The sequence below is a fragment of the Rissa tridactyla genome, chromosome 13, assembly GCF_028500815.1.
Source record: "Rissa tridactyla isolate bRisTri1 chromosome 13, bRisTri1.patW.cur.20221130, whole genome shotgun sequence".
In the NCBI taxonomy this organism is placed as follows: domain Eukaryota; kingdom Metazoa; phylum Chordata; class Aves; order Charadriiformes; family Laridae; genus Rissa; species Rissa tridactyla.
The window spans coordinates 10,376,055-10,401,840 of record NC_071478.1 but is presented as its reverse complement, the minus strand read 5'-3'; the positions used below and the strand labels follow the sequence as shown (position 1 = coordinate 10,401,840).

Below are 25,786 nucleotides of genomic sequence, written 5' to 3'. Positions count from 1 at the left end.
CTTAGAGAAGGAGTCCCAGTGATAGGACCAGTCAAGTGGATGAAGATGGCTGAACAGATTTTGGGATGCACTGAGCACCCACAGATACTGCTAACTTTGATTAGGGTGAGGAGTACTTTTGAAAATCTAGCCCCACCTTCATTGATAAATATAATTTAACTGGGACTTTCAACACGGTTATTCTGAATGACATTTTCTTCAAAGGTTACCATGGCCAAAGTTCTGAGCAGTGATCACTAGTAGCTGAAGGAATATGAGTGACTGTGCACTGATTACCATAACAAAACCCAAGCCTGCTGCAAGACATTTCTAGAGCACCAAGTTACGTGGGACCTTCCTTTTCAGTGTGGGTTCAGGGCGTTCCTGACAGTGCCCAGACACAAGGTGGACATCTCTGCAGAACCTGGGCTATGAAAGCTTCCATGAAGAGCAAAGCTGGCTCTAAGCAAATGAAGAAATGCATCTCCAAGCATCAGAAACCGCCCATCCCTAGTATGAATACTGCTGTTCCAGCAACATTAAAATCTGAGACAGGAGATGGATAAATCAACTGCACTGTTGAGCTTGGACTGTAATAGTCCAAATGACAAAGGCTGTAATCATTTAAAACTCTGCTGTAAAGAGACTATCACAGACTACTATGCTCTCTGACCACCTCACCAGTGGAAGACCTTGAACTAACTGTTAGTGTGTTTTCAATTAGTGGAGTCAGAGAGAGAGAATAGGAATCATCCTTCATGGAAAAAAAAGTTAAGGTTATTCTTTGCAACATTTTATTTTTAATTAAAAAGACATGTTTCTTGCTCTCTTCAGAATGAGCCCAAGAAACATTTTAAATCATTTTCAGGTCACATTATAATGTACACATTGCAGCTGATTTCACAGCTATGTGGGCAAATTACTATTTTTCTGCACAACTAAATCATTATCAAGGTAACAGCAGACAGTAGCATCACTAACATATAGCAGTTACAACGCATTTTAGGAAAACATGGTCTAGCTCTTGGAACAAGAAACTTGCATATTTCAGCCAGATCTTTCTTCCCTGCCCAGCCCCACCTCCGAGCCCCAGCATGTACCAGACTTTGTCCCTATATTTTATCTTGATGGTAAAGATTTTGTTTTGTTTCTTTTTCCCCTAAGAAAGGCAAAAGGGTTAGCAAGTCTTTAAACTCCCAGTTCTTAAGGCTGTTAATATTTCACATTGCCAGCAGGGAAAGGAATTAAAACTGCCAGTAGCTATCCAGATAGATTTTAAAATCCCCTTCCCTCCCCCTTCTCCCTGCCTCCCTCAGCTTCAGAGGATATTTTCCCCGCAAATTGGTTTTAAATTAAGGAAGGTGATGAAGGCAATGTGCCGTCTCAGCATTTTCCCAGGTGCACTTAATCTAATTTCATTAAGGAGATCAGGACAGATGATCGCTACAGTCGAAACATTAAGTCTGTCCATTTTTGTATAAAAAACCATTAAGTCTGTCAAAGTGTCGGCGGGTGGGCTGTTTATTATTGGAGATGAAGGCGCGCTTTGCTTCCCCAATAAACTGTCAGGAGTAGTAAACCACAAATTAAGTCAGCTGCTGCCAAAGATTTAGGCAAAGATCTCCAACTAATTTTGACACAGGTGTGGGAAAGGCCACGGAAACAGAGGCCGCAAGTCCGTCTGTATGCTTTGGAAACCACGTCTTTTGTGTGTGTGTGTGAGATGCTTCAATCTGACCCATCGACGAGTGGAAGACTGGGCATCAGTGGATACGATTAAGCAGAACTGCTGATGCTTCTGACACTCCAGACACAGTGTTGATGGAAACCATGCACTGCAGAGCCCAAACTGCAGTTTACCTTTGCTTTAACCTGCACTAATCCTGCTGGGACTCATCGTCTTGTCTTACACAGACAAGAACTTACACAGAATAAAAGCTTCATTCAAGCCACTGCTCTGTTTTGAACTTATGCACAGCTTTGACTAAACGTAAAATCACATTCCTCAGATAATCATACAGATATCATACAAAATTAGACGAAAGCCATCAAAATGCAGAAACTATGGAATACTATATAAAAAACAAAGAAATCAAGTGAAGCTTTCAGATTGAATTTTCAGGCACTACAAATTCAGATGTGAGCCATTTGCTAAGGAGAACACCTTACTTCTCAAGAAAAAGGAAGCTGGGTAGAACTCCGTACTAAAGACCATCAGGAAAGGTTAAAAAGTATAAAATACTAAGTGGGATTACACAATCTTTACAGTACATAAAGAGAAATTAATAATCACTAATATGGAACCGGAGTGTTATTCTAGCTGGAGCTTCGTGATGAGGGAAAACTGCTGTGTTTGCAGGTAACATGTGCCATGTACTGCTTTGAGCATCAAGGGTGGGCAGAGCAGAGGAAGGTTCATTTTCCCATCCCAGGTGGAGCGAGGGGAAGAACGGAGCCCACTCCGCCGGCAGAAGCTTCTGCAGTGCTGCAGGGATTGGGAGAGAGTGGGAGAGGCGGGAGGAAGCCAACCTACACCAGGAAAAATGCTTGGCTCAACCCTGGGTAGGCTCAGAGCTGAAGGCTTGCAGGTGAATGAAAGACCAAGACTTTTCCTTGCTGCCTGGGAAGAACTGCTGGAGCCAGCGTGTCTGTACCGCAGCCAGCACTAGAACTAAGGGGTGACCCTGCAGGGAGCAGAGCGAGGCTTATTCACAAACATTTATTTTAATCTCTTTCGCTCTGAGTTTTCTCTGTCTCGAAAGTGTCTCACTTTGGTTTGTGTTTGTGGAAAGCTGGGACTCTTGCTCTTAGGGACTCCTGCCCCTGAGGACGTACAGCAAAGGCTGGGCAGCACCAGCTGAAACATCTCCCCTGGCTCAGGGTGCCATGGTAAGCCCCTGACATTGCAGACAGAAGCAGCAGTTGATAAGTAGCTGATAAGTGAAAACAGCAGCTGATAAGTGTTAGGAGACTCACCTAGGCAAAAGAATACCCATTTCAATCACGATGCTTTAGGTAAGGGTGAATTCCCAAGCAAGGTCAGGCAGACATTACTTGTAGTCTTTACTACTGATTCACGTGTTGTTGCTGCCTCTTACATACCTGGAAAACTCCTGTAGTGAAACCTAGTTTGGATTTTATTGTAAATAGGACCCAGAAGCAAGAATCATTGGAAAGCTACAAAACCTGAAGTTGACTTTACGCCTGCACGGGACACACAGTGATGTGTACTATGCTCTTCTGTATTATTTAACCTGATAAAACAATTCTCAAATACAGTAATGAGAAACTTTGCAAGCCAAATGGGGGCCTGCAATTGCAGCTCTTGGAGTATGCAATCCTCCAAAATTCTCATCTTCTTGGTATCTTCATGGTTAACTAAATAATCTAATTTAATTAATTGAATTGCCTAACTCAATTGCCAATTCCTATCACCTGCCTACTATGTTATGTTCTATCTGATCACCTTCCAAGGAGTTACTGCCATTGCACAGGTAGCTCTTTGGATTTATGGATACATTATAGTGGTGTTTCTTGATGTGGGCAGACAGCTGTACAAGATCGCTGTCTTCCCTGTTGCCTCAGATGTTGAAAGTACCTTCACAAGGTCCCAGGCAAGATAAGAAAATGTTCATGGATGAGGAACTGGAACAGGGAGACGTTAAACAATAGAGAAAGCAGAGAGCTAGGGACATGCCAACTGCCAGCAACAGAACTGGTATTATCCTGTCTTGCCCAAGAGCTCTCCATAAGATCTCTTCAGTCCTTTTATGTGAGTTAATGATGGATTTTTGTCAGCAAACTAGAAGGCTCTTCTCATTGTTTGCTCTGAAGGTTTTTTTTTCTACATTTTCAAGAATGAATATGGACACCACAGACTGTGATGACTCAGCTTGTCATATACAGACTAATGCACTTAAAATTTGAGGTTTTGTCTGTATAAAAGAAAAACACAAAATCTCAGTAGGAGGGGAGAACATTAGTGCTGAAGCTTTGAGTCTGTTTATGTTTTAAAATTGCATTCTTACTTTACTTAAATACGAAGGTCAAGAAGGGCCATTATTACTAATACTTTTTACTGGATTGCAGACCCTCTTGTTAGGAAGGACAACTTGTAGGTCATCTTTCCCTCTGGAAGGGTTTACAGGGTGTAACTCAATTGCCCCAAGTCTCAGTGGGAACCCTTGTGTCTGCTCCGTGCACATGGTGGGTGGAACGACAGAAGCCGAGGGCATGCCAAGGCTCTCCCCCATCTGGCGTTTCCCAAAGAGCGACTGAGTGAACTGGGTATGCAGTGGGCTTGCATGACGCTATTTTGCTGGTAAATCTGTTCATGGAGAATGATGAAACAAAATAAATTCACTGAGTGGTGAATTTTTGTCTTCCTATACTAGCAACAACATCACGTTTGCCTGTTTATAGCACCCGAATCTTTCAAGGGCTACAAGGTTATTTTAAATTCAGTATTTTCATATTGTTTAAAAAGCAGATCTGTTTTTAATAACAACATGCAGCTCATCTGTCAAACAGAGACTTTCTTTCATTAAGAGAACTAACCACCTTTACCCAGTTATTATTATATGGCAGTCAGATTTCTCACTGGTTTTCACTTCTCATCACTGGGTTTTAAGTCTGTAAGAATTAAACCTTAGAAGAAACACTGATTCTGTGCACACACATGCGTATATGCTATACTACTGCATACTGCTAAGCCGGCAACACAGCCCAGGCACACGCTTCTGCAACTGCATTCAGCATTGCTGTCTGTAAGCAAGAGCATCCTATGGTAAAAGGACCAGTTACACACTGCCTGAAAACCCAGCTGGGAAGTTACTGGCAAATGGAGACTTCTCATTCTTAGTCACAGCTGAAAACTGTCATAGACTCAAGTGTAATGCAAACAGAAGTGCAAATACTGCCATGTGAAAGCCCTTGGTTCAATTCCACATTTGTTCTCTCCCTTCTGCTGCAGCCAGTAAGAATTGGGATCACTGGAAAAGTACCAAGTTTCATTTCTCATCTGATGATTGACAAAACCAATTTGGGGACCTTGGGCTGGGCAGGCTTCAAAAATAGCAAATAACTGATTACCTGAACTGGGAACTAAACTTTGAAGCAACAGATATATCAGATGGAACCCACTTTTTCCATTGCTAGACAAAATGCGAGGAGCAGGGAAAAAGAAGCCTCCAGCAATAGTGCTACCAACAATACACCCTGTGGACTTCAAATGTGTAGCACTGAGGGGTCCAGGGACTGAGGCTGATTCCAGCCCCATGAGACAACACATTGCTGGTGAACTGGTGCATTGACAAATGAGGCCATGAGAGCAGGAGTGTAAAGATGACGCAAAACACACAGAAATTTGGATCGATGTAGGATCTTTGGGAATGGACACTGCACAATTTGGCTTCCTTTCCCCCACTGAACTGCACTTCAACTTCCAAAGTCTTTCACAATCCCCTTCCCTAGATCTCACCTTCCTTCACCACCAGCTACCTGACACAGCTCTTCCCTCCTGGGCTGCAGCAGCTCTTGCCCACTCTGCTCCTGCCTCTGTAACTGCTGCTGTAATTCTAAGCATTGTTAAGACCATCTTCCCCGAACTTTTTCGTCTGGTGTCATGGGGCTTTATCTTATTTCTGGGTAATCTCATACACGAATACACATACACAGTGTGACCATTTCCACTAGAGTGACTCCCAGATCTCTCTTCATTACTTCATCCTTTTCTCCTGCTGCCTAAACTATGATTTTTCCTGTGGGCTTGTAGACACACTTTCAAGGTCAACACAGCTGAAATAGAAGTGATAATTTTACTCCCCAGATCTTCCACACAGTTTACTCTCCTCATTGCTTCCACTCTTATCACTTCCACCTCTCACTCAAGCCCATAGTTCTCAGCGCTCTTTGACTCACACCATGCCCTACAGCTTGATATCCAACCTATGTTTAAGTCCTGTCTATCCTTTTTCTCTGTAACATAATGAGCATCCTCTGTTCATCCACACAACCAAGTTCTTGGTGAAGCTCTCACCTCACCTTTCATTTACCTTTTTATCCTTTCCCCTGATGATGGCAGATGTAATTGTGTCCTTGTGCCAAGGAAAAAGCTGCCGCAAGATCATTTTCCTAGTCTGTGGCTTTGCTCCCTACACAGCTTTCCACTTCCTGAATTGCAAACTATCACTCTTCATGTTTTGACTCTTTCACAGCTTATCTCTTCTTCCCAACACCAACACTATCCTCAGTATCGATGTAAACCCTCTTCTCTCACTGGTCTGACCTGATCACCCTTGTTAAACTTTCAAATAAGCACCTCCCTACTACTCACCACTGTGCCTTTCAGTACAGATAATACCTCCCCATTCACAGCCATAAAGCCACCTGATTTTCCCACTCAAATGCCTCCTAAAACCTTCCCTTTTGCCTTAACACCTACAAACCCAAAGCTGGACAACACCGAGGCTGCTGACATACTGAAACAGTGGTGCTGTTAACACTGTGCGGCCCATTTATCTGGGTCCCTTCACTGTCTCTAATCTCATCCTCAAGCGATGAGCTGTTCTGCATCAACATGGCATGTGGCAGGATGGGAACCCAGCCTGTGGTAGAGCAATCGTAGCACTACCGTGCTGCTCTTCTCCCATGCATCAAGTCCTAAATTGCACCTGCTCATGCACTGCCGTACGCTTCCAGGCACCTACTGGGACTCGGAAATTAGCACCAGAAACAACAGCACGGCAAGGCTGAATTCACATCGCCACAAGCAGGGCCTAATAAACTCACTGTGCTGTTGCAGAAAGTGGTATGAAAACACTGTTTTAGAAACCTGACTTCCAAATCTTTTGCTTCCACCTTGGATATAGCTTCACCAGTCTCAAAGGTTGCTTGCTATAGCTAAAACACAAACTACAGAACAAATAAATGGTAAATAGCGATTCAGCTTAGAAATACAGAGTCATTTTTTGTACATCTTACTTAGCACCACATTAAATGAAGGAATGCCTGATATGTAACCCCTGATTTGGAGAGCTCACTTACACTGCGGGGCCATGTAATTAAGCTGACAACCCACAATTTTGCACACAGCAGACAGAAGTCCAAGACTGAAAGAACATGAACACTGAATTACTTTGAAAGGAAGAAATAGGCTTTTTTTTTTTAATGCAATCTTGAACACTGTTATTAAAAAAAATGAGAGCAACATTTTGGAGTAACGAGCAGAGATTACTCATTCCCTTGTTTTACACAAGTTGACTTTTGGCTTTCTGCAGAACGCCATTTAACAGAGCACATTACCAAGCTGCTAGCCACTTTTCACAGTGATGCTAAAGCAGGTAAGAGACAATAAGTGGAACTGTTGATGGTTTATATTACTCTATTATGTTAATGTTCACTAAAGTATGCCATAAGCTCTCTCATTACATGTGTATAAACCAATTCTCTGTGGTGTTATTCCTGTGCTAAATGCTATAACTACATAAATCTTGAATTAATGGAGACTTTATAGTTCCTGAAAATGAAGGGTAATTGCTATCTGTTAATGCTGTTGTTGCTATTAAAGGAAGTATATATTTTCAGTAACAATGTTTATGGACCGTGAGCCCCACATCACAGCTATTGCACAGTGCGGAGATGGTGTAACACGATTATCAGACTAACTCCCTTTCTCTCCCGCCTCCCTCACAAAAGCACAGTATCATTTCCACAGCTTCAACAAACTACCCCGCAATTCTCCTAACAGTTGCAGAGTCCAAACCGATGTCCTTCAATGAACACACAGTAACAGAAACAGGATTTGCATTTCCATCTCTGGGAACGCATGATTTGCTAAGTTTCTCGCTTGGTTAAATGGCTGGACGGCTCACTTTATTAGTTTGGGTATTTCGAACAGTTCTTCGAGAAGCGTGTGGTGACAGAATGATAGGTGTGAGAAAGTATCATCCCACTGACTTCCTTTGAGATTTCAGCAGTGATGCAGAAGTGAAAGGCTATACTTGGCCAGAGACAGTTCTAAGAAAGTAGATGGGATGGACAAGTCCCCAGCCTTGAGCTCCTGTTCTCAGATTATTAAAATCAGCAGCGCACTGTTTGGAAACACTCTCACAATCTGCTGTTCAACTCTACCTTGCACTAAAGTAATGGCTCCTTCAATTCTGATATACTGTACGTATGACTGACTATGCTCAATTACTTTTCTCCCCTGGAGTCCTGCACAGCACTGTACAAGGAAAAAACCAAAACCATCAAGAGTGTGTTTATATTTTTCAATGCAGTGAGGGTAAAGCATTAATTTTACTCTAATGCCTATGTTTTAAAACATTAAGAGCTCAATAGCCCATATACCTATGAACTAAATAAATAGTGGATAATTATTAGCATGGTACAGAGAGAGAAGTAGGAGGTGGAAAATTTCAGTTTTGCTTCTAGCTCTATCACTGACTCGGTTTGTACTTCTACGTGAACTTCTTTTTTTTGTGCATTCCTCATGAGTTATATACAGACGACAGTGATCCGCTGTTTATGACTAACAAAAAGTGTTATGCAAATCAAAAGTACATTAGTAATTCCTGCCCTGCCCTTCATTAGTGCCAGCGCGCGTAGGTGTACCTAGAGAAAGCTGCTTCTTGCTGACCAAGCAGGAAAGCAGGATTGTTCTGTGGTGCTGTGAAATGAAGCCGACCCATCACATAATTTGGGAAGCCTGATACCGGGCTAGACAGAACGTCGAATGCTCCATCTGGATGCAATAGCCAGAGAGTGTTATTGGAAGATACATTTTTCCAACACATGGAAGGGGGAAAAAACTCTCTTCAGTGTAATCCCTCAGGACATTCATGCCAGTATTTTTATAGCTCCTAGTTGCACCAGCCAGGTTAGTTTTAGAGAAATACTTCGCGTGTTTCCAGGGGAGTATGTCAGGTATCAACAGAGAGAGCCAGGCTGCCCTCGTGTTCCCCAAGTGAACACATTATGGCTGTGAAACGTTTGAAGCCTCTTCACTTCAACCTTGGTGAGTTTACATGCATGTGCACACGTCTTTGCTGACAAGAAAAGCAATCCTACTTAATTCCAGAGACCTATTTAATAGAACCGATGTCATATGTCTCTACAGATCAGGCAAGAGATAGAAAGATGATGATCTTGTGCTGCTCTCCTTATGAAGAAAAGAAATGTTGCTATTATTAAGGTGGAGTCACCTTAAGGAGCAGGTATCTGGGAAATATGTGAGCCTAGAAGGTCAAATTACAGTTACAGATATGTAAAGAAATGCCATATAAGGAACACTATAATAGCCTTTCATTTGCTGTAAAGGACAGTAGGTTACCAGCCAAACACAATGCAGCTTCCTCTGAAGGTAACCTCAGATCCCACAATCTGAAAGCTAATCAATGTTGTTCAGATTTCAATTTCTTCTCTACAAGGTGAAGTCAAACCTAATCTAACAAATGTCAGTCTCAGATGTAATGCTGCTAGCTGGGTCTACTAGTGTAATTTAGATAATCATTAATAGCATAGCTGTATAATAAAACTACATGTCACTTACAACTTCATCTGAGGTTTGACTGGCAGATCTTTAAACAGTTTTCTAAGTGATTGCTTTTACTTTCTTTGATTGGGCAGTCTAAGAAATGTTTTAACCCCATGGTATCTAAGCTTTTAGGGAATAATTTTTCACCCTTGCCACCTCTGCCATCAGCTCTGCTGCTGTGTAACCTTGTAAGAAGGGGGGGGTTGTCATGGTTTCAGGGAGTGACTTTATACATATATACACATATATAAAACAAAATATGTACAGGATCTTTCATTCAACATCTATGATTTAAATGTTTTTCTTCGATCAAGCCTCCATCTCAAAACACAGCTTTTGCAACACTCTGGAGATATTTGGTATCTGATGGGATTTTTAAAAGAAGTTGAAGAAAGCTTAATGCTTCCCAAGCGCTAACCCTACTAAAAAAAATGAAAAAGACTTAACCAGAAGAAGCTTTTAGTGTAGTCTCTTGAACTCATGGTAACCTCTGATGTATGGCTGCAGCCAAGTGTGCTGCCAAGGAGATGGGGCTATCTGAAGTCAGCCTTTACTTTTGTAATGCTGATCCGGTAGAAACCTGCATGCCACAGCTTCTCATGAATGAATGCAAGAGACTGGACAGCCAAAATATAATTAAAGTTTGATGAAGATCTAACCTGAGACTGCCAAGTTTGATCTGCCAGAACAGAAGTCAGCAAGGGATACTCTGGTCTTTTATACATTTGATGCTCAAAAGCATGGTGCAACTGTTGCTATGTATTGGGCCTTCTCTGTTTTCCTTGCAAAGGTGAAACAAGAAATCCCTATACAAAACCACACAACTACAACCTTTCAACAACCAACCTCTGCATCCAAAAGAAGGTCAGAAAAATCATTGCTCTGTGATAAATATGCATGCAACATGACAAAACACTCTGTTACCACACTGCCTTTGAGGGTAGGTACCAGTTGTTCCATTTCTAAACTGATTACGAAATTGACATCTTCGGAGGTTACTATAAATAAAATATAGGCTCCCGACAAGTTATTGGTGGAGAGTTCCTCTGAAACAGCACTAATGCTATGACTCGGGTCTCACCAAATGCTCACATAATAATCAAGACAGACTATTATGTTTCTTTTCAAATGGGAGTTTCTTTTCTGTAAACAAAAACTAGCGCAGATCACAGAATACCTGATCCAATGTTTTTTTCATTCAATTATAGATATTTTTAAATTTGACATGAAGACTGGAGGAAAAATATTATTTTCAAATTCATTCTTATTTTGACTATGAGGGAATTTCCAAGCTAGTAACGCACATGAAAGAAGAAAATTCAGTCTTACCTTATCGTCAATATCACTCTCGCTGTCACACTGTGGATTAGAGAGAGAAAAAAAGATTTTGAGAAACACCTTTATGTATAGGGATCTTTCGCATCATCCTCTTAAATCTTTAGGATAGCTGTTCATGATGTTCTCAGTTCAATGAAACACACTTTTGATGTTTGCAGTAATGCCTTTTAGATTGCTAGCATAAACCAGACAAAGCCAATTTCTCTCTTATACAAAAATATGGTATACTCTTACTTGGATGTGGGAAAGTGAACTTTAAACAAAAAAGAAAATCAGCAATGCATTATAATAACAACTGTAAGATGAACACCACAACAAAAAGCATGCCTTTTTATCATCCCAAATTGTGGAATATATAGTAACAGTTTTGCATTGCTTCACCTTGATAAGCACTTTGTCATCTAACAAGGAAACTGTGAAACTGGCAATCAATTTCTAATTTAATGAGTGGTACCAAGAATAGTAATTAAAATACATCATAAATTCTGGTACATTTTTTAGTTTGAACGAGATCACGATCCCAGGAGGAAGTGTTTACTTAAAGAGTTTTAGAGTGTAATCTCTTACAGCCTCTGAAAATGAAATGCTCTATTTTCACAGCACAAATGATGGAAAGATAACTTGAGCACTGAACATTTCAGGACATGCACATCTTGTTGGCTGGAGCTGAGAAAGATTTACAATTGGGAACAAAAATAAATCTCTTGGTGTCTGTCATACTGACAAAAAGTGGCCAGTGCGTTTCATAACTTTTGTGTCCAATGGGAATTTTCTCCATCAGCCAGCAGCTGACGGGGATGGTCTGGGTAGACTTCCGTAACTGGTGGCACCCTCTCGAGTTCACTGGTTCAACAAGAGGGGACTCTGCAAGCCAGCAATGACACAAGCTACAAATGTGGAAATGGTCCGTGAAAATGCATGTGCTTCGGTGTCATGAATGTAGAGGAAGGAATAGATCTGTTTGGTCATTTTCTCCAGCTCCTGCTCCTCATGGAGCAGGGAACGGGGATCTTTCCTGTCACAACTATCTATCCTAAAGTTACAAAGCAGAAATTTCAGCTGTGACATTCTCAGTTTTCCGCAGATTTTTGAGAGACTATTTAATCTCTTCTTCTTCTACTTGGCACATGAAATGATTGACCCCAAACACTTGAGGAACCTTTTACTCTTAAATTCTCTGAAATACACTGAGCACACGAAGAACCACGAAACAGCAGAGGGGTCTCCCATGGCGATTCTGCAGTGAAGACTGCTCAGCTTTCCAACTGACTCCTCATTTCCATTTAACTGCAGTGGAAATGCTTGGTTTAAGGCACCTATTTTTCTGTTTTTCTATAGTCTTGACTAAGCAGAACTCTCTTTCAAAATGAAACTGTGTTACACTGCCCCACGTAATCCACGGCACTGTTTAGAAGGACGCGCGCAGATCTAACTGTATCTGTAGCCATTCTGGTGAAAAAACAGAACCTGAAGCAAAAATGGAAGAAGCTACAGGAAGGCAGGAAGGACAATGCTCTGCAGGGGCCGGGGAGCAGTGGGTGGGCACGTCCTACGGGAATAACCAGTGTTAACGCCAGCAGACTGCACTAAGCCCTAGACAAATACTTTGTGCGTGGAAGGCAAGAACATCACATAGCCACATCTTTAGCAAATACCTTCCCATAAGCCATTTGTGCCTTTTTTGGGGACTTCTATTCCATCACTAAGCTTTATGAAAATTATTATAGGAAACACAGTTTCTATTTTTTCACAAAACAGACACTCAGATCAAAGCTAAAATCAGTCCTGATAAATCATCATCAGCAGCCATTTGCTGATTTTCCCAAACCCATGCCATGTAACCATGAACTATTAGAAGTCCCTGCTCCGGGCACTAATTGTCTATCACCACCGAGACACGCTGAAACAGGTTTGCTGGGCAAAGGCTGCCCCAGTACCTGCTGCATTTGCGCTTGCTCAGGACAGTGCTAATTCATGCTGACAAAGCAACACATTCATCAAAAACAAGGTGGGGGGTGTGTGGAAGATGCAGTCACAGCAGTACGCTTGTTGTTATTTACACGCTCTTGAGAAATGCCGGCTGACTCAAGGGAAGTCTTTCACCTCCACCTGGGGGGGCTGAAATCAAGTCAGCGTGCTACGGGGAGTGTGCATTCCCCCAACTTACTAGCATAATTGAGTGGGTAACGAAGACCAAGTTATTTTACCCTTTAAACCTGGCCTACTCTAAAGCATCCTAAGTTACCATTTTAATCATTGTGCTCGTTCAACCTGCACGCTTATATTTTAGAGGCAGAATATTTTGATGATGTGATTCAACCTGCACAGTTCAGACTAAAGCTTGTTACAATGGAATTACACCTATCACAAAAATGGCATAAAAATTAGTACACTCAGCCCTGTGTTGCTTAAAATTGTATGCTTAGGCAGCAACAATAGAAATTTTAATTCTTACAGGGACTTAAAGAATGACACACTGAAGCAATAAAAAAATCAAATAAATTAAACTCAGAAATTTATTAACTAGAAAACATTCAAAATTATCATTAAAACTCAGGCACTTTTGCCTATGAGCCCTGGTTTAATAAAACCACAGTACTGTAAACCTTAATAAATTTAGCTTAAAAATATTTGAGAGCAGATGTAAACAATTTTGGGGAACTTTAGTAACCATTATTATTCAAATACAGCGTATTTTGGTCTTGCTGTTTTTGTAACAAAACTTGTCTTCCTATTTCTTACTGCATTATGATATTTCAAAGAAAGAGGACAGGCTTTTTCTTGTTGAAAGCAGATAGGACCTCAAAAATTTGTATGCCTATAGTGAGTATAAAAACCTACTACGGATGGTTTGCATTACTAAAAGGTGCAGAATTGCTTTATTTAGATGCCTAATTTTGCTTTGTATCAACATGCAACTTTGTCTCATGAAGATAAGTGAAAGTTGCAAAAAGCCAGTGAACCATCAAATCCACACGCTGAATTTTACAAAGGTACGAATGAAGCAAACATCTGCTCTCTGAAGATACATTTTTCCCCATTCAGGATCTGTAAATACTCCTTAATTAATTGTTTTTAAAATGGAAAGGACAGCAAAGAATTTTGTTTAATTTTAGCTTACGTCTTCCTTACTTTAATCATGACCACGCCAGTCTCGCAGCCGAAGAAGCCGGAGGGGCTGTGGATGCAGATCCACTGGTGAACACGGCTCTGTGCGCACACAGAGCCCACCGTGCGACTGCAAGACGGGCGCTTTAAAAACCACATTTCTGACAGCAAATTGCATAATTTCTTGTTTGCCTTATGAAATAGCTGTCCCCTCCCAGCCACGTAGGACTCACTCATGGACACAAACTGTCCCCGTATTGATTCCTACTGTGTGGCTCTTAAACCACCAAAATACAACACGTTAATCCACATGAGAATCAAGTCCCAAACTGACCCAAAGCTACTAAGCAGTCTAGATGATGAGAGATTGTGGGGGAAGAATTAACACACCATTATTTATAAAATTTGCACTTCTGCTCAACATACAGCATCCTGGAAAGTAAGAGCTTGAGACTCATGGCTACCAACCCACGTTCATCTCCCACCGACTTCTGAAGAAAACACAGCCAGCTTTGGTGAAAAAAAGCCCCAAGCTTCAGAATTCACTTAGGTTTTCTTTTTTTTTTTTAAAGAAACAGGCTCCCACATTCGCATTGAGAAACAGGAACCCACAGGCTGCTGAACACGCAATGGCACTGAAAAAAATGATGACAGCAAACCAAACCCGCCCAGACAGATCTGCGAAAAACCAGAACCACTGTCGACCCCTTCCCTTCGGGGGTGTGTTAAAAAACACAGTTTCAATGAGCTGTTTCAGCTTCTGTGGTAACAGCCTCCAGCCTCCGCACACCCGCTCTTCTCCAGCCTCCGCCCCTGCGGAGCTCTGGGTCGACAAAGAGAGACCGAGGCTGGTGCATTTCATTGCTGGGATGGCTAAACGAATAATGAAGTCATAGGAGAAACTTTGGTTTGACCCAGAGGATTTTCTGCGTCTTAAAAGACAACTTATTCCGGCCTGGTGAGGAGGAGGCCGGCGGCGGGTCCTACGAAGGCCGTGCAGGCCAAGGCTGCCCGGCTCCTCCGCTCACCTCCCACGCAGCTGTTGTCAGAGGGACAAAAGCCCTTGTCAAAACAAAAAAGTTAAAGAAAATGTGGAGAATGGCAACTGTTGACAGCTACGGGGGCTCATTGAAAGACAAAAGCTTCAATTACCTGGATTTTTCTAAAGGCCTGTTAACACTCCTGGTCTATAAGCGAAACTGTAAACAGCCATTGTGCTGGGTTCATAAAGGCTCCTAAAAGGATTATTCACTGGGTTGTGCCAATTGCCTCTCAATTCCACCAAGAATGTTTGCAAAGCCGACCCCTAATTGTGCCGCTTTTTGGAAACAATTTCTTGCAGTGACAGATTCCAGTCAGAAAAAAGCCTCCCGTGAGGCAAAGTTCAGCAGAAACAACACGTAATTCAGGTGGAATGGGCTCAGTGCACCGTAAAAGGCCTCGCCTCTCCCTCCTCCTCCCGCTTCGGCAGACGTGGTACCTCCACCCGCCATGACCCAGCACCAAAAGATCACTGAACTGGCCGCGGGCTCCCCGGGACAGGGCACGACCTGCCGGCTGCTGCCACCTGACCGTGCTGTGGAGGGAGGTTCAGGCTCCGGCTGAAGCAGGGCATGAAGCGGTGAGAATAAATGGTGCTTTCCTAATCCCCACCTAAGCACCTGCAGCAACTCCACCATCCCCTCCATCGCACCTGCTCCGCTGCTGCACCCAAAAGACCTGAGGAATGAGAGACAGAGCTCCTGTACGTGTAGGCCAGGCCCTGCGGATTCTTTTTTGTTTCGACGGCTGACGTGGATAATTCACGTTTCAAGACCCCCCTCCATCGTGCCTTTCCCACCAGGCAAGGAGTCATGATGTGTTCCAGTACTTGCTTGTACAAATCATCTCAACGGGGATAAAGATGGACTTGTGTCTATTGTAAAACACAGACAGTGGCGTATTTGGAGAAGGGACTACCTGGAAAGGCAGACGCCACCAGCAGCACACCTGCCTGCAGTGAACTGGAAATAATCCTCTAACCCCTCCCTCATCCCAAGAAAGTTAGGGTTGAAACGGGAAATACAAACATTACTCGCTGTGATTCACGTGACGTACAAGCATAAATCAGACCACTCCACATAACAGCAATAGACAGTGCAGAGGTTTGTGTCACTGCAGATAAAGCCAGATCTCCACTACAAAGGTTTCCTGGTGGACCTACAGTCAGAGGTGTTCAATTAGCTCAGCTGCAGAGTGTTTGAGCCACGTTAAGTTTAGCTTTTTGGAGTGCAGAAGGGGAGCAGGTCTGGAATAAGCTGTGCACAGAGTTTTCAAAAAAAGCAGCATCCGCAGAAGCAGCATGTAGGCTCTGCACTCCGGGACGCCTCCATTGGCACTGGGCTCCTCGCAAAGGCATTTAGTCCGAGAAGTGGCAGGATCTATATTAAAATTGTTTGTATTGTGATTCTGGATGTTTTCTGGTAAGTTTAAGAACTGTGAAAACATCCTTTGACTCTTTGCCTATTCCCAACATTTTAACTTCCAGATCACCCAGTTTTTCTTCACATAATAAAAGCGCTACATTGATTATTGATTCTCACATAAACTGCCACATGCCAGGAACCAGAGCTCCAAGAAACAAAACCAAAACCAACCCAAAACTCACAAGACTGCAACAAGATTGGCAACACTTGGGTGTTACATCGTGAGTTAGGTGCAGAGAAACACTGTTATCTGAAACGGGGCCACATCCTCCAAGCTTTTGAGAATTGCATATAAGTCACCTCAGCTTATTCACATAAACCCAGTATCCTCTATTCCACCCAAACCCGGAGGTTTACAATCCAGGCTGTGCCTACACAGCCTCAAGGCTGCAGGGTCCTGTTGTGCCAGCACTATACGGCACAGAAGTTACAGGTTCCTGCCCAAACAGCTGACAGAAAGCCTTGTTTTCCTTTGCACACAAACACACATACCTACAGATATTATTTATATTATGATTAAGCAGACAGTGATAGACATCTAAGCCGTCTGGGTGAAAAAACAGATCTCAGCCCTGAGGGATATGTAATCTAAGCAGTCTACCTGCAACTAAAACTGTGTGGGGAAGTATAAGGACAAAAGAGGAGGACAAAATATTAATTATACAGTCTATAAAATTACAATGCAAGCTGGCAGGGTAGAATATATATGTAAGAAGTTGCACAAAATATATGAACAGTGTAGATACCTACGGAACCTGTATACCTGCTCAGACAGTCCCAGAGGATGGCCATGTTACTGCTATCTTATTATTTCCAACCATATTTAGTTACTGAATTTTCTTTTAATAGTGAGGCTCAGGGAAGCATTAGGCTTAAATCCCGGGCTGTTAATGTTTCTTTTAAAGGAAGAAGGAAAATCAAGCCTATTTTTCAGAGCCCTCCCCCTCGCCCTGTCCTCCGAGCTGAGTTCCCGGGAGCCGCTCGCAGCAGCAGCAGCGGCGCATATGGATGCGCGCTTGTGTGTGCAGGGGGAGGGTGTTGTTTCCTATTAAGTCTGGCATCGGATTCATGTCTGCAGGGGCTTGCTTAAGATGATAGGAAGAGAGAGTTTTATCATGAGCCAGACTGACAGAAAAGCCTGCTAATGGGACTTGAGGCATACACAGGAAAGAAAGTGCCAAAACATTAAGCTACCGCCAAGTGTCAGAGGGCCACTGATTTATTGCAGCAATTTTGCCACTGTGTCCTTTATAAGGTCCCACAAGTCCTTCCTCCTGGCAAGAAGCTGTGAGCTGCTGCAGCTCGGGGAGAAGTTTAGATCCAGAGCACAGAAAGTGTCCAAGCGAAAGGCGGGGGCCGGGGGGAGGACGGAAATCGAATGTTGACTTGAACTTGCCCCAGGCAGCAGAGTCCTCTTAGCTCCACTGCCTCCCTGACAGCTTGATGAAATGAGTCAGGGCCTCCCTATGGCTAGACCAGCTCCGGCTTCCAAGTGCCGGGGTAGAGCTGTAAGAAACAGATTGAGCCTCAGGGCAGCAATTTTTTTATTTTTTTTTTTCCCCTTTCTCTCCTCAGCATTTGGCTGGGGGAAGGGGGAGGTTATGAGCACTACAGATGTATAGGCTGAGCCTTTGTCTGTGGAGGGGGAGGGCGAGGGGGAGAGAGAGAAGAACAGCAAGAGAGTATTAGCTATGGCAGCCGAGAATAGCCCTGAGCACTATAACTAATTTTGAGGGGCAGTGATGCATTGTACGGGCTCTGTGCTGTTTGGTCTGAGGGGGCCCCTGTTGTGAAGCAGCAATCAAGAGGACATTTTGTTAAGTGACCAACAGCTGTCATCTGCAAGCCCAGGGTAGGGAAGGAGGGAGCAAGGGGGAGGGAAAAAGAAAAAAAAAAAAAGAGCATTTGTCCCTTGGAGGCAGAGCACATTAATCCACCAATCTGCCACAGCTTTAACTCTAAAAGTGCTCGGTGCTGCCGAAGAGCTGGATTCCACTCCATCAGTCACCCGGAGAGACAGTACCTCTCACCCTGCTTCAGCCTGCCAGACGCAGGGAGCTTCCCTACCTCTGCGGGTTGAGGAACTGACGCTAAAAATACTGTTTAAGTCTCTTTTCATTCCATAAAATTGAGTTGATCTGCTGCAGCTTAGGGTCAATCCCTCAAGGACTGTTTTTTCCCCCCTTCCCTTTTCCTTAGCACTCATAAATTAATCAGGAAGACCCTGACTAAGTCATTTCATGCTGTACAACATAAAAGAAAGTCCCCTGATGATCCATGCAGGGATCTATTAAAAGCGGGAGGAGGGAGGAAGGAAGGGTTAGGGAAGAGGGAGAAAAGAGGAGGGGGGAAGGAAAAAATCTCAACCTTTTTGATATTTTAGGATAAAAGCTGGAGGACTTTGTTACAAATTCTAGCCAACATCAAAACACCTTAAATAATTCAAAGAACATGTTAAAGGGAAGAAACTGAATGTTGCTCTGATGTTCAGTTGATGCAACGCAGAATATTACCCAAAACAGCACAGCCTGTTAAGGGAGACAGCAGCCTTGAGCATTTCAGTTCTTTAGAAAAATGTCAGAACCTGTAAAAATCATAATTTCCAGCAACTTTTTTTTTTTTTTTTTTGCATGATATAAACTCAGCGAGACTGAAATGTAGGTTTCTGACAAGCTGTTAACAAGACAACTTTAGAAATCTGTCTGGAGCTCTCAGGGAGATGGGCTGCCATTTCACTGCTTCGAAGAAGTTCATGACATGACAAGCAAAAATCAGGGAACAGAGACCTAAAAACCACGGTGTAATTTTCATTTGCTTCTGTCGTGAAAGAATTCAAGCAGAAATATTAGAAGGCTGCACAACTAAAAAAGCCAGCAACTGGAAAATCATTGCTGTGGTTTGACAAGCACATATTTTATGCTGAAAGTTTTTTCTTTATTATTACACCTATATACAGGAAAGCATTTTGGAAAAAAAAAAGGGACAATCAAAAATTACTGCTAGAGATCTACCAAGATATACAGCTGCTTATTTTCAAGCCAAGTCTAAAAATGACCTAGTTCATGGGAGAGAGTGACCAATCCATCTTGAGAAAGCTGTGAGCGCCACCAGATTTCTCTCGGTTTCCCACATCCCTGCCCTTCCTCCCCATAGGAAAGGTAGAAGTATCTTTCCATAATGCAATCTTTTACTGGAGCCTACACGGATAAGTGTTGCTACATAAGGGTTTAACAAAGACACATTCATTAAAAATAGAAAAGTCAGCATCCAATGCCATCTACACAGCAATGCTTGTACCACATATTCAAGAGAGCCTTTCAGGCTGCTTTACCATATTACACCTCCTACTTTATGCCTTAATATACCAGTATAATGCTTTTCCATAATTGTTGGATGACTTAACGATGTCTTTTCCAGAATCAATCTATTCTACTCTATGGTTCGAAAAAAAGTAGATCAATTGATTGATTGATTGATCCATCTATCCATCTATCTCTACATAATAAATCTCTTTCCATATACAATCTCTCTCTCCCCCTCTCTCTTACTATTTGGACTCATTCTGAGCATTTAATGGTAGGTTGATATAGCTGCCTTGAAGTCGATTTACTGATTGTGATTGACTCATATCCATAATTGCGGAATCTCGATACCTTTGGGATGAATGCTTTAGGAAACCCAAAGACAGCCAGCTGCATACATACAATCTTATGCTTAATTTCAGCCCATATTTGCCAAGAGAGCGAGAGATCGGACAACGCAGAAGGTAATTTTCACTTGTAACACCTATGATTATACCAAGGGGTAATGTGAATTACGGGCCAAATTTAGCCCAGCATTTGCGAGGACGAATAATGAACTGAAGCTTTTTCAGCTCTTTCCTATTTCAGCTCATTTCCAGACGGCTCCGGTGGTGCGACCCTACAGCCATGCTTGGGTAATTGAAAGGAGAGTGCACGCAAAGTTGAATGGCTGATACTGCATTTCACCAATTTACGAAATGGAGGAGACTCTGACAAAAAAAGAGATGCAGTTTGTTTCTCTTCTGAAGTGCTCACAAGTTCTTTTCATTCTCCCTTCGCTTGGGCATTGTGTCACCCGTCACTCATTTTCTGTTCATTAGACAGACACTCTTGGGGACATTACAGCTTCACTGCTGTATATGGGTTTTCACTAAGGAACCAGAGAAACATCCATTACTTTCTTATTCTACAGTTTTAAGCTATGACTAACACCATTTGCTTGCAAGAGACATCTTGCTTTGCTGCCTCCCCTTTACCATGAGCCTCCTGGCTTGGAGTTACTTGGACCCCCCCTGCCCCAGCTGCTTTGGTCACTCACACTCCCCAGGGAGGAGCAGAAACCAAGAGAGGATTTGCAGTGACTCACAGCACAGAGCAACTCTAATTTTGTTTAACGCAAGGATGCCTAGACAGGATGTGCCCTACAGAAGAAAAGTGGCTTAAAGCCATTATTTACAACAATGACAGGCTGCTGCAGTTTGGAGGGGGGGGGGGGTTTATAAGCCTTCTTTAAAATTAAGGAGGAGTTTAGGACCTAATATGGCTACAGCCAAAAGCCACTTTAACCATAATGATCTGTCTAGTAATTCCCCACTTAGTATAAACATCATTTTTTTCTTCTATTTGGACTGCAAATCTAGTCCATTACTATGTCATGTCCACGTCATTATGGAGTCACCAAAAAGTACTCGGCCACTACAAAATAACAGGATTTGTTAAAGTACCCCCTCTGTAATGGAAAGCATTTAGTTATTCTCAGCTCTCTGACTCCACGGCATATGACTCTGTTTGGAAGCTTCATTTACATATTTATTTAGTGGAGAACATGCATGGCTGTCTTCCCTCAGTGCAGAACCATTAGTAGCTGCAGGAAGCTGTTAGAGGGGACTTCAGCATGGAACTTAGGAGGAAAGGCATTTCATAATACCTCAGTATCCTGCTGAATAACTGTCACCTTCCAGAATGAGGGTGATGGATTTCTGGTTATGAAACTTGCTGTGGTTTGTTACAGCTGATTCACAGGAATGTTTATTTTATTTCACTTATACATTTCATTTATATATGTATATATACACACATACACTTTTTCTTATGCTGTCAACTTTCTTCTTCCCCACTTCTCCCTGTAAGTCCAAGTGGTGCAGTGACAAAAGAACATACCAGGCTATGCATGAAGACATCCACCTGATGACTCTGAAGTTCCCCCCCAAGTATTATGACTGATGTTTCCATTCAAATGCAACCTGGACACCCAAAAATTTCCAGCATGAGCACTGAGAAGTGGGGATTAATTTCAGAATCAGCACGGGCGTCATTTAGGTATGAAGGCAAACCTCCGCTGAGCCTTCTAACCATTTATTCTGGACCTGGCAGGATGAGTGTGCTGAAGCCCCAATTTGAGTTCGGCTGGGACGACAGGCTACGCACCTTGAAATATACTATGATGATGCTATATGTAATATTTTAACACACTATTCAATTAGGAACTTTGGACTTGGAAAACAATCTAAAGCACCTACTGTGTTTTCAACATACATTAATACAATAAAATGAAGTGCAGTTCATTCTTAAGGAATATAGGAAGGTTATGTGAATCAGCTGCTTGGTTTTGTTGAATGCCTTTAGCCACTAAGAAGGGAAGGCCCTGTTGCTGTCAGGGACAACGTTTACAATACTTATACATATTTAATATAATAATTAATATTATTTAATTCCACTGCTATTAAACTAATAGCAAGGTTTATATTGTTGTGGCTAAAAAATATAAAGCTTACAAGAACTACCATTAACGTCTGCATTATTGAACGTTAAAATTCAAATCCGGTAAAAGATTTAGCACAAGAATTGAGACATCCACAGAAGACCTATTCCTCCAAGGAAACTCTCAGAGCACGTGCTTACAGATTTCAACCACTGCTTTTAAAATAAACCTTGAGGGATGGATGCCCCACTTGCCACAGGGAAGCTACAAAGGAACAAAGACATTCACCAAGACAAAAATAAAAAAACACCTTAAAATACGAAAAGTAAAAACACACCCTCTCCTCCCAAAAATCTCCAGCAGTAGTCATTAACATTAATACAATGCAAATTAAATCTTTTTTTTTTTCCTTTCGTTCCATTTAGATCTTAAAAATATTGAAGTAGGTAAGTCCTGGAAGTGAAGGACAAGCATTGCCTAGGGCATACATTTGGGTGTCTCCAATATAATCTAAGGAATATAGCAGAGGCTGCAAGCTAATTTGATAAGAAAATAATGTAGTTGATTATTCACTCTTACAGAATTATTCCTTAGCAAAGCGAAATATGAAAGCTTTGAGGCCTACGCCACTACCTGGAAAATACTTCTTTGGACCAATAAATGACAAACCTTTAAAGATTAAGCAATTTTTAAAAAACATATTTGCTATTTCAGTTGAAATTGTAAAGGCTCCCCACTAGCTTACTACATCTGCTCCTCTCTTCCGACCCCCCATGATACTCATTTGTTCTTGTCAGCCCCCCAAATGTCAATGATTGATGTAAATGTAATGACTTACAAGATGGAGCCTCCTACCTCACTGTTCTGCTTTCAGACTGCAAAGGTAGTTTGAGCAGCACTGACCTCAAAGACCAAGACAAGGGCTGGTAGCGCACGTTGAAAGGTGGGAATGCAAGTATCCTTAGCCAAAGTACCCTGAAACTCTCTGAACAGGCTTGAGGACATTTATCCTTTCTGTTGTCATAACAGATTTATTTTTTTATCTGTATTTTTCTTCCTGGACTGATGTGGAAATGCTCAGTTGTGTGGATAGATGTCATTTATGAATAGAAGCTCCAACTCCTTCCTCAGTAGTGACACCCCCCTGTATGGCTAATCCAGGCTGGAGTGATTAGAGAATAAAAGAAAGAGGAAACATCTCAACAGGAGGGGAAATAAGAGAAAAATAACAGAAGACTAAAGGGCAAGAATGGAAAAAACAACTTACTGCACTGTGGACCAATAATGAGATGGGACTACAAACACTATCTGTTTGGGAATGAAGTCTATCATCTTCAATCACTAACCATTATTATTAGCATGATTATAAAGCTGCTAATAATTAGATGGAACAAACTATTACATATTTGTCACGGAGTGAGAGTACACTGAATCATAGAAACTTTTAATTTTCCAATACGTTATTATGAACAAAGGTGAACGTGAAATTTGCTTGAAAAACTGGAAAATACCTTGACCACAATGTTTTAACTCCTCTCAGTTTGTGTGCTCTGGTCTTCCTGCTCCACCGGGAGGTGCGGCACAGCCAGTAGTGCTTTTTTCACTTGTGATTTTTGCTGTCTCAGCTGTGATGCACCAACCAACTCACGTGTGGTTTGCTGCCACACGCAGCAATAAAATGCATAAACAGCAACTCATGATAACGCTATTATTGGTATGTGCCACTACTGCACATACAACAACAACATGGGTTTTCATGGACTGCAGAGTAATTAGGTGTCTTTAAATATGCTTTAAAGCCTTTTCATGGAGCTAGAGTGTGGGAAGGTCCTCCTCAGCATTTATGCAAAGTACCTGCACAGATAACTGAAAGCTCAAGAGCTTCTGGCCAGCTTTTAGCAGCACAGGTCAAGAATGACAGGGTCTCAGGCTAATCAGTGTATATTTTTAAAAAAAAAACTTTTAAATTCACACCTAACACTTTTGTTTATGAAGCAGAAATAGCACTGAAAACAAATAACTTTGTTAGCTCAGCTGGCTAATGAAAACTTGTGACAATTACAAAAACAAATCTTTGTTTTCAATTTTCAGTAAGCAGAGCTTTAAAAGAACAAGCTGCTCTTGAAAGTATGATAGTTTTTTTCCCTAAAAAAGGAAAGAAAGAAATCCTTCCTAGCAACTGCAATTATGATACTTTCATGTCAAATGAATTATATTACTGAAAATAAATCTTTCTAAGATGCACAAGAGGGTTATCTGGCTCCAGTCAGACTTATGCATTACTGGTTTTATATGTTGTACTCTACTTGATTAATATAGGTAATCAAATTATATTGCCTTCCACTGTGCTCTCAAATTCAAGGCTATAATGTTTTCAATGACAAAGTTCATAGAGTTGTATAAAAATGTACCTCATGCTGTACCAGCCCTTTATTGCTGTAGTAAAACACCATTTTCAATTTAGTAATAAGTGATATAAAACAGAGTGTCTTGATTGGCAGGGTCGTATTCATTATGCAGTGCCCTACGACACAACACAGTTCAGAATGGAAATTTAAGGACAAAGTCTACCACAATCTCAGATGCTGATACTTCAGGGAATAAAACGATTCCTTTTCATGAGTTGTCCAAAGGAAGGACAAGGAACTGGACACAAAGGCACACAATGTATTACACACGCACACGTGTATAGAAGGAAGAGACTCATCATAGCATGCTACTACTCCATACAGGTTTTCCTGCACTGGAGTCAATCCTATACTACTGCTTCCCACCTGAAATAGGAAATTAAAAAAGAACATAACAGAAAAAGAGGAAGCACAACAGCCTGGACAGCAGCAAATACTGGAGAGCTTCTTCTGGCTCTGCCACTGGCCTGACTTGTGACCAGAAGAAAAATATCAGGGCTTTGAGAGTCCGAGTGTTTAACTTGAGGTGCCTTAATGAAGTTGCGTTATCTTCACTTTATGAACATCAGGATTCTCTAAAGAGTTGTAAATTAGGCTGTCAAAAGTGGTAAAATCTTAAGTTTGCAGCTACCTTTGAATATGTAAATCCTAACCCTTCCCTTCCTTCTTTTCCTTTTTCTAAATTAGGAATAATGTTTACCATATCCGTAAACCATCAAACCAACCAATCTGTGAGTTCTAGAGAGGCAAAGTATTCTGGTGAGCCTTGTCATCACTACGAACACTATCTAGAAGAGCAAGAATTATAAAGCCGTTTTCTGTGGAACTAAACGGCAAAGATATTGTTAGCTAGTATCTTTTCTAAGCATGTATGGTGAGCAAATGATACGATCAGGAAAGACAACTCTTGGACTCAGGAATTAGTAATGTTATCTTAGTTTTGTTTCCTTGGCAACTTGACCTTTCATAATTTGCCCAAAGGCAAAATATGGGCAGCATATCCCTTTCAAATCATACCTCAATAATCTTGTGATTAAAAGCATCACCAGAATGTGGCCTTGCCGTAAGATGGAGAATTAACGACTCTCTACTAAATGATCCACTGATGTTGAATCTAATTTAAGTAGCCTTGCAAGAATATTTAACACTTAATGATAGGCTCTGTATTAGAGTAGGTTTAATCTAGGATGCAGCCACAGATGTCATAAGAAGGAATTAATCAGCATTGC

At 41.8% G+C, this 25,786-nt stretch overlaps 1 protein-coding gene across 27 annotated transcripts in view; it reads right to left on the bottom strand.

Moving 5' to 3' along the window:
• The window catches only part of FBRSL1 (fibrosin like 1), a 543,855-nt gene that overhangs the window by 171,475 nt on the left and 346,594 nt on the right, over window positions 1-25,786 (bottom strand). For 26 of the 27 annotated variants that reach the window (XM_054218996.1, XM_054219003.1, XM_054219000.1 and 23 more), the window contains one exon: window positions 10,844-10,873. The exons of the other annotated variant lie outside the window; for it this stretch is intronic. In XM_054218996.1, coding sequence (XP_054074971.1) covers window positions 10,844-10,873 — 30 coding nt within the window. The remainder of the gene's footprint in view (window positions 1-10,843; window positions 10,874-25,786) is intronic. 27 annotated transcript variants of the gene reach the window in all.